The 12,151-nt window shown below is 42.0% G+C and overlaps 1 protein-coding gene across 4 annotated transcripts in view; it reads left to right on the top strand.

Annotated features, from left to right (window-relative positions):
* GRAMD1C (GRAM domain containing 1C) overlaps positions 1-12,151 on the top strand; it is a 63,319-nt gene that overhangs the window by 10,666 nt on the left and 40,502 nt on the right. For 2 of the 4 annotated variants that reach the window (XM_081004324.1, XM_081004323.1), the window contains exons 2-3: positions 5,028-5,187; positions 9,042-9,126. In XM_081004324.1, coding sequence (XP_080860450.1) covers positions 5,080-5,187; positions 9,042-9,126 — 193 coding nt within the window. In that variant the 5' untranslated portion in view covers positions 5,028-5,079. The remainder of the gene's footprint in view (positions 1-5,027; positions 5,188-9,041; positions 9,127-12,151) is intronic. The other 2 variants (XM_081004322.1, XM_081004321.1) reach the window with 1 other exon arrangement.

Here is a 12,151-nt window from a genome sequence, read left to right as displayed (position 1 = left end):
AACTGCTAGGTTGGCAGGATCAGGGACCGAGCAACGGGAGCTCACCCCGCCGCGGGGATTCGAACCGCCGACCTTCTGATCGGCAAGCCCTAGGCTCTGTGGTTTAGATCACAGTTCCACCCGCGTCCCATATATATATATATATATATATATATATATATATATATATAATATATGTGTGTGTGTGTGTGTGTGTGTGTGTGTACATAAACCATGGTGAAAATAAAGCCAAGAAAACTAAAGCAGTTGTTTTAGATTCAGTTCAGATAATGCTCATACATAAATGCGTCAACAACAAAATCACCCACTCCTAAGTATTTAAGAGTTTTATGCTGCCAGGCAACGATGAAAAACGATGTGGGTTCTTTGTGGTTTTGCTTTTGCTTTTAAGCACATTTGAGGGTATGATCTCAATTAAATGTTAAAAATAATTGCTACAGTATAGGCAGTTGGCATAATTTGAGTTGGTTTTATTTTCACTATAGCGTCTGTACTTGGCATGAATAGGTAGCCCATTGCCCTGCAAAATATAAGTGCACAGCTTTTTAAGTTGTTGTGTGCCATGTGGTTATTGTTTCTGTATATCAAGTGAAGGAACTTTCTAAAACAGGAAACAACATTTTCTAGTCTTCTTAAATAACTGTTCTCTTTGGCTTGCAATAAATATATATATATATATTTTAAAGCATTTTTGCTTTTTCCCCTTAAAAAAACCCCTAATTTATGAGAAACAGAAACCTTATTTCTTCAGAGCTAGAGAAGCTTTATTAAAATCATGGTGCAAATTACGAGGGTGGCGGAAGCAAGGAGATTCTGTACATGATTAGATCACAGCGGAAGTATGATCAGCCGCCCTGTCATAACACCAGTGCTGCCAGTGTGGAGCACTGGGTATTGAGGCCTAGATGAGTCATGTTAGAAACACTATTTTCAGATGCCTTCTATCACCTTCCCAATCAGGAGGGAAGTGATTGTTAAGTATTTACAGATGTGGTTAAGAGTCAAAATACGGATAAGGCAGGATGTAGATTTATTGAAAAGCTCCTTTACATGTCTCTGTGTGTTCATCCATACTTTGGTTTGGGAGGCTGTTGAAGGATTGCTTTACTTATCTGGAAGAACTAGTTTCTGGGATTTACTTGAGTAACTGAACCTTATACAAAATACATATGTGGCCTGGTACTCTTTGCCACTCAGCATCATATGAAAAAACAGCTAATATGTGAAAAGAATTATATCTCAGGCAAGTATAAGGCTTCAGAAATGTATTTCCTTTTTCTACCAATGAGAAGTCGTATCCTCCATCATGGAGGGCACGTGTTGCAGTGAGATCACTGTAAGCTCACTCCCTGTTGTGGGGTGGGGCCGTTTGGATGGCCACAACACCCCATTGGTTGCCTCTCTGTTGCTGGGGCAGAAATTTGGCTGGTTGGGATGGCTATTGGCTGCTGAGGGGCTATTTAAGCTGCTGCACGTCGCTGGAAAGCTTCTCTTTCTTGCGACGTGCAGCGGACCAGCCTCCCTCCTCTCCCTATATTTAGGGTTGTTCTTTTGGCCTTGCTATGCCTGTCTAGGGGTCGTCTGTTTTGGAGTAGGGGCCTGGTAGGAATTTTGCCATTTGACTGATTGGTTGGTGCCACTTGGTTTTTGCCTACTGTGTATCAAATCGTCACAACTTTGTAAAGTTGGTGGTTAGGCATTTGGTTCAATGTTTTGCGGAGGGGACGTGGTTGGTTGTGCCTGCCCCTCCATTGCTGCTGCTAGGGAATTCCATTAAAGGAATCCAGGGGCTCACCTTGCCTTTGTCTACTTGTCAAGGGGCTAGGGCCACGCCAGACCCCCTGGGAGCATCTGGGGTGAGCTGTGAGATCGAAGCCAGCTTCTTACTGCTCCAAGATGCTTTCCCTTACTGACATATGGTGGTGCCCAGTGTCAGTCCTGTTCCTGCCACTGTGCAGGTTCAGGTAGTCTGGAACCAATGCCTAAGCAACCGCTCAGATGCTGTAATCAATAAAGTTGTGGCCAAAATTAATGTCAAAAACCTTAAACTAAAATCTGTGTCTATTGTGTCTTTATTTTAGGGGTGGTTTTCGGGGTCTTTACACGCAATTGCTTTGACAGGTATAGTCAGGTACAGTGTTAGATTTGAAAGCTAGGAGCTAAATGGCACCTTTAAACCTAGGTTATGGGCACAACAACAGAACATCCAGGTGCACTTTTACTGCATTATTGTATGTTATTTTCACTTACATACTCATTTTTATGCACAGTTTTATGCATGTTTGTAAATAAGGGTTGGCTGGAGAACTGTATTTCAAAATTTGCACATTTTGAAGGATGGCTGCCTTTCAGTTCTCACATGGTTTCAGGAAGTGGGACTTTAAATGCAAACTGAATCAAATTTCTCCCCCAACCCTAAGCAGCAGTCACCTGGCCTCCTCCTCTACTCCCCATAACATCAACCCCTGGAAATGGTTATAAGTGACAGTTATGGTTTCTTACCACCACCACCAAGCCAACAGACTACCCATCTCTTCACAGTGGCTCCAAGAGGCAGAAAGGAGAGAGGGAGTCTGCTGTTTTGGCAATATTTTCTTATTACAGTACCATAGAGCTTGGGGAATGGGAAGATAGATGAACTATTGTTCCTAATTCCTCTTCTGCTGTTCCTCTTCTATATCCTTTACTCTGAGAGCTGTCATAGCAAGAAGGCTATGAAGCTGTGTCGGCCATAGTAGTTATGGTGCCATGAGGATTTTGGCCAATTATGGTAGTGCCCTGTCCTTGTAAGCCACTAATTCTTAACAGGGACCAAATTTGGAACTGAGGAAGAGTCAGCAGCACTGGCTCTGCCCATTCAGCTCTCATGTGAGTGAAGGCACAGGCAACATTACTTTTATTTCTTACTTCCCAGCTGTGAACAGCATCTTACGTTTCCCATTATCCACGTAAGCTGTTTACTCCTACGGTCAAACTACACATTATGCTTAATGTATACCATGCAGCTATGTTTCATCCTTTTCTTAAATTCAGTACAGATGTGTGTATGTGTATTGCCCGTTGGGATTGTGTATTGCCCGTTGGGATTGGGATTGTGCATTGGGAAGGAAGAGTTCACTCCCATTGGTGAGAAAGTATGTTTGAGCACTGTGCCACAGTCCTAAGACTGTTCCAGTCATGCAAATTCCCTGTTTGTGTTCCCAGAAGGGGAAAACAAAAATCTAGTCAAGTGAATTTGCTTTGGGGCATGATTGAAAAATTAAGTGTGAATGCACCTTTTAAAATTCCAGGAGCATACTGGTCCTTTGCTGACATCCTACCTTCTTTGTAATTGAACTGACTGACTGGATTGGTATGCAGACTTTAAGATCTCTGCATGATGGAGAATTCTTAAAAGAACGGAGTGTTGATTTCTGTCTTGATAAGCAAGATGTTGAGCTGTTGCATGGACAAAAAGAAACTAGATGAAATTGTTATGAAACATTTATTGACTGGCAAGGATTTATTTATTAAGAGATTTCAAAACCTCCTCCCACAGCAGTCTCAAGGCTGTTAAAATTTTTGTTACACGTCACCCCAATCTCAGAGCTGTGTGACATTCCAGGTGTGTTTACCCAGGGTTTGTGTTTGCTTCTGGAAATGAGGTGCAGCACAGACTCTGGTGTCTTTATGATATATGGTTTATTTACACACATATACAACCTGAGCCTATGACGGAAGGGTTCTCAACATTACACTCCAAGAGGGTCTTGCTTCTCCCATAGGCATAGCCCTGGATTCAAACAGACATCTGCCATGGTTGGGCCCGCCTGCAGCTTTTCTTTAGCTTCTAGATCACATAACTCATTTGTCACGGCTCTGAACCCTAAACGTCTAACCTAAAGTACTTGGCTTCATCTCTTGAAGAAGAGGGGCCTCACCCATTTGATGTCTCACACCACATAGAGTTCCTTTGATCCTCTGTAGTCTTATTAATGGTCCACCAGCCCAGGCAATTTCCTTACAATGAAGTTAGCCAGCTTAATTAACCTTTCAACACTTGACTTAATTAAAGGATTAACAGTGTCTAGCACATCTTAATGCACAGGGTCTGACTTAACATACCTAGTCTTAACACTCCAAGCATTGATTAAATTCTAACACCTACTGGACCCGGATCACATGACTGGACATGGTTTGAAAGAAATATGTGCTCTCCCAAGCCCACATCCCCATCAGAAATGACAAAGGAGGCCATGTACCCATCCTCAAATTTTGTCATGAAAATTGGTAGATACGTGGAGACACCTTTTAGTAGAAACATTAAGAGGTCTGTATTTCTTGCACTGGACATGCCAAAAAGCCATGGAGGTTATTTCTATTGGTATAAATGATAAAGCCCCACATTGCTACTGTTCTGGATTTGTCTAAAAATTTTCTAAAAATGTTCCAGATCTTCTAAACCTTTGGAAACCTTTATATTGTGGGGTTATATTTTCTGCAGTTGCCAGGTTCCATACATCTTTATGCCACAAATATATTTTTAGGCATTCTGCTCTGGATAGCCTAGCAGCTGTCAGCAGCCATATTGCCATTTCTTTAGATTGTAATTTTTGAGACTTACCAGATTGATCATTGAGGCTGGGAACATTGCAGTGCACACTAGTCTAACTGTTTAGTAGAATACCACCCATCCTTTTTTCTTCCCCTATCTGTGTGTTGTGTGGGCAATTTTTTTTAATGTGTCTACAATTCAGTGACTTGGAGCCAGGGTTTCTAAGATACTCTGCAATGTGACCCTGAATGGTTTGTTTCTCTTGTGTACCTGGTGAAGTAATACCATTCTCTTAACTACTACTGTGTTTAGTTAATCTGAATCTTAACAAAAATGATTATTGATGTTGTGTCATCTGGCATAAATGTTTCTGAAAATTAGTTTATTTGATTCTACTGGGAATGTTTTCCTGGTCTGATTGAAGGCAAAAAAATCTCACCTGCCCAAACACTGCACAGTTAATCTGATTTTTTTCAAAATCTTTCTCCTTCAGCCTCTACAAGTAACAGGGGGGCTGAGCCAAAGACTGGGACATAATCACACTAATGCCCAGGCCTCTGTCTGCCATTAGCCCTCTGGAAGAGAGCCCTCTGCTTAGGAGACTATCCTCTCCAGAGCAGCTCAGGGGAAATGAAGAGGAACAGAAAATGCATGTAAGTAGAACACACAGGCCTGGTTCTTCTAAAGCTTGAAGGATAGAGATGTTTCGATTCAGCTGATTCTCATCTGGATGTGCAGCTGGCTCCAGCGAAAAAACATTTTATCTGAGGTGAAGTTGAAGCTCTTTTTATAAATGGTGGATCTGTGACGGCTCATTCACACACCTTGATGTTGTGGTCACGAAATGACGGCCATGCATATATTAAGAGGGTGGCGTATATGTGTGCATCAGCAATATCTTTGCACATTTAACAACACCTATTTTCCAGACTAAACAGTACTAAATTTGGTGAAAGAGCCACATGACCTATGAAAGTTAAGTATCTTAAACTTTCTTTCTTGAATGAGAGACGGAAGGAGAGTAAGCAAGTGAGAAGCTCTGCTAGGGCTCTCTGGGTTTAGGTGTTGATTCTGAGAGCAATAAACACACCTGCAAATAATGCAGAGTGCTCACGCTCCTGTAGAATATTTACGTTAATAAAAGGTAATAGGAAAGCTGCAGCATGTGAGAGAGATAAAGCAGGCATGAGCTGTGTTCACATGTAAAAATAAACCATGGCTTGGTATTATGAGGATGAGCCACAAGGAGCTTTGGGCTCACATGCTCTCCCCTTCCTTCGCCAGCAGAGGTGTACTTAGGGTTGGCAAAACTGCCCTCCACGTGGACACACACACCCCACCTATCAGACTTTGGAGTGTAGGACATATAGGTGTTGTGGTGAGATAAAACGTGGAAGAAGCTTCCCGCCCTTGCGGTAAAATTATTATTATTTTTTTGCAGAGGGTGCCAATGCAACTTCTTGCCACAAAGGCACAAGGGACCCTAAGTATGCCTTTGTCCACCACCACAGTGGCAAGAAGGAGTTTGGAAACTGAATGCTGCTTTGTGGTGATGTCTGAACCCAGACAAACTACAGTTAGTCCTAACTGTGATGAGTAGAAGCAAGCCAGCTTCAAACAATAGGTTATGAAGGTGACATATATTTACGGTTAACCACACTTTACTGTTCAGACATAACACTAAACCATGGTTAATGTGAACCAGTAGTAGTAGCTTCCAATTTAATGGTTGCACTGGAAGGGGCTCAGGGAGGGGGTGTGCACTTGTGCAAGGATTGGAGTCAAACTAGATTTGATGCAAGAGGTTGTCCGTGGAGAGAACCATAGAGCGCATGCTTTGCACCCAGAAGGTCACAAGCTTATACCTTAGCATCTTTATGGACAGCAACTGTCATTCAAAGTCATAGTGCCTCTGAAAGCATACAGAGAACATAGACATTCTTCTCATCTTTTAAAGGCATCAAAGTTGGTGGCCATCTCTCCCTCTTGTGGGAGTGGATGCTATAGTCCCAACTAAGCGCTGTATGAAGAAGTTACCCTTCCTTTTGCTGTTTTCTTGACTTTAATAGCTTTAATTCCAACTGAAGCAGAGTATCTTAATTTTCCTTCCACCACAAACATGCCTTTTGTACTAAAATATCATTATGCCTGGAAAAAGCAGCATGTGGATTATGCTGATGAATACAAGACACAAGATAAAAAGCTTTACGTATTTAAGATCCTACACATTCCACTGCTTTTTCCACTGTTTTAAGCTATATATCTTTTCTCTTTGTCTTAGACATCGTATCTTCTGCTTAGAAACAATTGCATTTTTGGTAGTCTTTGTTCAGTTTATGGGGAAACAGTCATAGATTTATACACCTGCAAGTGGTTTGTAGATGAGGCCTGGTGTGATTTAGCAGTGCTGAGGCTCAAGAGATTTAGTTTGTGCAGTTTTAGCTTTGAAAAGACTCCCCTGGAGTGCTGATTTTTAGCAGTGTTGCTTTGACCTGAGTATTGTGATAATCTAAGCGTGCTTGCAGAAGTTTTTTGTTTACCCAGGGGCAATTATGGTGAATCGGCTTACTAGTGGATAAATCCTCTTCGGTGTTCCAAAGCGAGCTTAAAGAACTCTAAAATGATGTATATCTCACACGATGACCTGCAAGAATGAACAGAATACATGTAGCATCTATATTAATCCTCTGCACTATTAAACATAGAAGAAAATTAGTAGGACCTGGCTAGTGTTTGCCACTTATTCTGTGAGATTTCTGGCTGAATTGATTAAAGCAGGGTGGGTGGGATTTGTGGCCCTCCAGGTACTGAACCTCAGTTCCCATCAGTCCTAGCCAGCAGGTTCCTAAGGTGAGGGATGATGGTAATTTCAGTCCAGCATCATCCACAGGTTCTCCACTTCTACATTAAAGATGTTGGGTAGAATTCAAAGTAGCTGTTAGAAGATTGCTCCATCAGTGCAGGTATTTCTGCTTGGCTGTTTGGAACACTCTCCCCTCTCCCCCCACCCCAACATGCTGTTTTGGGTGTTCTCCTGACACACACATCCCAAGCTGGGAAGAGGGAAAGCCTTATTGCACTAGTGGGACTTGCTGTGCTGGTTTCTAACAGCACAACTATTTAGTTGAATCTTGCCCATCATTTTGCACCAACATTCTGAAACAGCTTAGCTTAAGGAAGGGGTGGGGGAAGAACTAGGTAAAAGGTAAAGCTGGGGTGTTGGATCCAGAACTGGGCCATACGCTTTAGACCATTTTGAAAGCAAGGTGAGGACCACCCGCCTGTTAATTACGGATGTCGTATAAATCATATGATGCCAGGTGACTCTAAAGTTCAAAGCCATGGTAGCAGGCACAGGCACATCTCCAATGTTTGTTCTAAAGTCCCACATCTCTGAGATCAGAGGTAAAACTCTGCTTTTTCTTTTATATTAAAAAAGCAGTAGTATAAGCTTATCTTAATTGGATATAAGTCTTTGCCAGTTGTCTTTTAGGTAGAGGTAGAGGCTTTTTGTACCTTTGGCTTTTTTCTTGTTTGCATCTTCTAAAAAAACTAGGTAGAGGCTTATCTCCGATCTTAGCACTGTGGTCTCACGGTGCCAAGACTAAAGATATGAGTTCCCTTATTGCTTACTTTAGCACTTTGTGCTTATGGAAATAGCAGATCTCAGTGCCTAATGTCATATGATACCACGCGACTAGCAGCTGGGTGCAGTTTGCCCAGAATGGCCTTTCAGGTCAAATCCAGAGCCCTAGTCTTTGGGCCAGAGCTTCCCCATGCTAGGGCACAAGAAAGGGAAGGACGCTAGTTAGGTCCTCATGGAATGTCATTTTCTGCCAGGGGCTGAGCTGCCGCTTCCAGAATCCCAAGTGAGGTACTAACTTGCACATGCTATTTCTACCAGGGAAGGCCTCTATGACCTCTTCTTATGCTACCTTGGAAATGTGGAAGTTGCTACAGCACAGCTCCTTTCCACTGCTCCTTTCCACACCTTGGAAACAGTCTGAGATGTCCTGAGCCACATAGGCGGAGTCTTTATCTCACACCCACATTCTGTGGCTTTATCTCACATCCACATCTCAGCCTTGTGCACGTGTCTACAAATGGAAGGCAGTCAGGATTCCAATAGCAGAGTACAGCTGCTTTTGCATTTTGCATTAATATCTATGATACATTCAGACTGCTATATTTCATAAGTGCACATTGCACAATGAGATGATAACAGTAATTTCCTTTTGTGTTGTCTGTTAAACCTTGGGTATGGAATGCGAACTCCATCTACAACTCCCTGGCTGGGATTCAGGGGGCTTCAGAACTTCAGGAGGGTTTCTGCCAGATCAAGGGAAGGCTGGAGACTGGGTTGTGCTTAAGGCGACAGTGCCTGGTTAATTCACTGGGTGTGGACACTGTACACTTGCGTTAATTCTGACACTTGTTTTTCTGCAAGGCTTTGATGATAATAAAACACAAAACCCCCTTTTTTTTCTTGAAACTTTTCTTTTTGCAGATCTCAAGCTCCACTTACAAATATAGGAATGAGGAATTTAAGAGACAATTCTCGCACCTGCCAGATTTGGAAAGGCTTGTAGTAGGTAAGAGGGAAATGTTTCATCCTATGAGTGGAGCTACAAGCTGCATTGTTATATTTAAAGCAAATTTGAACCTTGTAACTTGGAAACGTAATGCCAAAAATACTGAATGCTTTGTAGTGATGAAAATGAAACAAATTAAAGGACAGCTTCCTTGAGCCACACTTTCTGAAATAACAACAACAACAACAACAAAATTATTTATATCCCGCCCATCTGGCTGGGTTTCCCCAGTATGTAAACTGAAACCCAGCTGTTCTTTGAAATTCACACTTTCCAGAATTTTGCAATGCTGTTCCCCAGTCAGGTAATATGCATAAAAACGCACATGCTAGGGTAAAGTGTGCATAAAAATGTCTACAACGATGCTTTATATTAGGAGAAATTGCTTTGCAAAAATGCATGCACCTGGCAGAATTGAATACAGAAATGTGTATATGCTATTAGGAGGAATTAGCACTGAAATGCTGGTGAATTTTCATGAAGACTTCTTTAAAAAAATGGGAACTTAACTGATGTTAAGGAAAATGAGAAATAGAGAGAAACCAAAACTGACATATTTGCCCATTCCTAGCCTTAGATCTCTGGACCTTGGCATAATGTTGAAACATTTTAAAGACGTTCAAACAGCAGATTAAGAAGACATCTTGGGGGGGGGGGGGCAGTCAGTTTCTAGTTCATTTGTACTTGCAGAACATCTTCTTGCTAATTTCATTTCATTTGTGCCTTACTTGCTTGCCTTTAATTTCTCTGTGCTTGAACAGCGCTGACATTTTGCTCTTTAATCTTCTGGATGTATTTGCCTTTTGTTCTCAGAATGTTCAACAAGGCCCTGCCCTTTCATTTCATCCCTTTGCAAATCCTCCATATCTCCCTCATGTATTTTGCACAGCTTTCAAATGCGCCCATGACACAAGCTAACTTGATCTCATTTTTAAGACATCCTTACTGAAACATTATCTGAAGCTTTAAAATAGCCCATATCCAATAGAGAATTAGTATGGTCTGTAGTAAACAATTCCACTTTATTCTAAAATTCCAAGCTGCCGTTTGCACTGGTGTAGGAAAGCAAGCAAGCAAGCAATTTGGCTCTTTGTGTGAGGCATACTTTCCATATGACAACCATTCTGAATTTGAAGAGTAAACAACCGGATTAGGCATGGGCTGCACTGAGTGCAAGTTTGGCTAGTCAAGGACAGTGCAAAGTCATAGTATTGTATTCAAAGGAAATGTTGTTATTCATTAAAATGTTTCCTACTCTGACCTTAAAGCTTTGCTGTATTGCACCCTACAGCAGTATCAACTGTTCTCCAATATGTGACGCGAAGTCAGGAGCTATTACATATGATAAAAAAGGAGCAAAACCTTTTAAAGAATAAAGAATGGGAGGAGAGCTAGTTCTTAATCTGAAAAGAAGGCCGAAAGCACAGTTCTCAATGACACCACACCCTCTGTCCTTGAAGCCTTCCTTCTTACTCCTAAAAGTTGAAGCTTAAGCCAGCTAAAACAGATACGCTGTGAATAGGAAAGCAGATTACCTTAGATGGAGGTGTTCAACCAATCCTTGATGGAATTGCACTCGCCCTGAAAGACCAAGTTTGCAGCTTGGGTGTGCAGCCCCCAGATGGTGAGGGCTGCAGCTGCTTTTTATCAGCTTCAGTTTGTTTGCCGTGAACCTATTAAGAGACATTGGGCCATGCCACAATTATTCATGCACTAGAGATTGCCAGGCTAGACTACTCCGAAGCTTTCTACATGGGGTTGCATTTGATAATAGTTCAGAAGTTACAACTGGTACAGAATGCAGCTGTCTAGCTACTGGGGCCAGGAGGTCAGATTATGTTAAACATATACTTAGCCAATTGCGCTGGTTACCAGTGTGTTTCTGAGCCTAATTCAAAGTGCTGGTGATGACATTAAAGTCCTAAATGGTTGGGACCAGGTTATATTATGGACTGCATGCACACACATTAACCTACTCATACCCTCATACTACTCAGAGGTGCCTGTGAAATAGGGTTGCCATATTTCAAAAAGAAAAAAACGAGGACACCCCAAAAGTTGTTGAGGTTTTTTTAGGGAAGCCCCAAAGTTGTTCACAAAGCACCACATTTCGGAAATTCCCAAGGATGTCATCTCTACCTTTGAAATCCTGGTGATGTCCAGGAAAATCTGGGCATTTGGGAGCCCTATTGTAAAAACTATTAGGCTTGCAAGCACATGGAACATTGCCTTTTCTGCGGCGGTCTCCCAGTTTTGGAATTCTGCTCTAAGTGATGTTAGGCAGGCCTTTAAAGACTTTTAAACAGCAACCCCCTCCCCCCACTTTTAAATCATGCCCTTTTGAGGTCAACTTTTGATGCTGAATTAAAAGGACTACTTGCTCTGCGTTAGTTTTGTATTCTATTTTTGGATGTAATTGGCTTTCAATGCTTGTAGTGCGTCGTTTGTATATGCTTATTGATTTGTAAACTGATTTGTTAGGCAATTTGGCCTTGAGAAGTGGTATAGAAGCTTTTAACATACCGTAGATAAATAAATTAGACTGCATAGTGTTTGGAAATAATTATTCCTCAATGAGAGAAGCACTGTCTGCATAGGGAGAAAGCCTGCCCCACTCACAGCTAGTGTATTTGATGGAGAGGCTCAAATTATTAAAACAGTCTTTGAGTCCTAATCCCTGAAAGTTTTTGTTTTATCTGTTCAGATTGCCAGGTCCCAGTGATACGGAGGCACTCTATTTTGGAACAGGTGGTGGCAAAAATGTGTGGTTTTTGGGTAGCAGTAGATACTGATGCAGATTTATTCATAAGATTCCACTTTTAGGGCTCAAGTGCAGTGTGAAGTCTGAGCAATTTGTAAAATGGGCAGGGAAATCTGAGCTGCAAGAAGCAAGCTTGATTTATGCTGGGTGGCGCTGTGGGTTAAACCACATAGCCTAGGACTTGCCGATCAGAAGGTTGGCGGTTCGAATCCCCGCAACGGGGTGAGCTCCCGTTGCTCGGTCCCTGCTCCTTCCAACCTAGCA

This window comes from Podarcis pityusensis (assembly GCF_964106645.2).
Source record: "Podarcis pityusensis genome assembly, chromosome: 4".
Taxonomy (NCBI): domain Eukaryota; kingdom Metazoa; phylum Chordata; class Lepidosauria; order Squamata; family Lacertidae; genus Podarcis; species Podarcis pityusensis.
The sequence above is the reverse complement of the archived record's forward strand: the minus strand, read 5'-3'. Positions and strand labels throughout refer to the sequence as shown.